At 44.9% G+C, this 412-nt stretch overlaps 1 protein-coding gene across 1 annotated transcript in view; it reads left to right on the forward strand.

The window, feature by feature from the left end:
• LOC118323825 (adenylate cyclase type 6-like) overlaps positions 1-412 on the forward strand; it is a 31184-nt gene that overhangs the window by 18402 nt on the left and 12370 nt on the right. The window contains 1 exon segment of the mRNA XM_035655854.1: positions 5-98. Coding sequence (XP_035511747.1) covers positions 5-98 — 94 coding nt within the window.

Below are 412 nucleotides of genomic sequence, written 5' to 3' on the forward strand. Positions count from 1 at the left end.
CCAGAGACAAGCCTTCCAGGAGACGAGAGGATATATCCAGGCCAGACTGCACCTGCAGAGGGAAAACCAGCAGCAGGTATACATGTGCGCACAAATTCACACATATGCACTGACACAGGCGCACACAAACACATGCATGCTCAAGCAAATAAGCAAGGGAGGAAGCTGTGCCCGTGCCCTGTAGGAAAACTAAACACATACACAAATGCAAAAGAGCAACAATCAATTTTCTAGTCTAATTTCTTTGTCTCAGTTTTTGAGGTCAACAATATGTTCTGAAGTATAACACGTATCTCCACTCCTCTCTATTTGACTAACACGTTCCCACGCAGATGCCAACGAGGCAGGGTGACTCATTGAGCATTCTTAACAGTAAAAACCGATGAAAATGAATGGACTCTCTCTCTCTCTC

The sequence above is a fragment of the Morone saxatilis genome, unplaced genomic scaffold (genome assembly GCF_004916995.1).
Source record: "Morone saxatilis isolate NCDOM2014 unplaced genomic scaffold, NCSU_SB_2.0 Contig15, whole genome shotgun sequence".
NCBI lineage: Eukaryota > Metazoa > Chordata > Actinopteri > Moronidae > Morone > Morone saxatilis.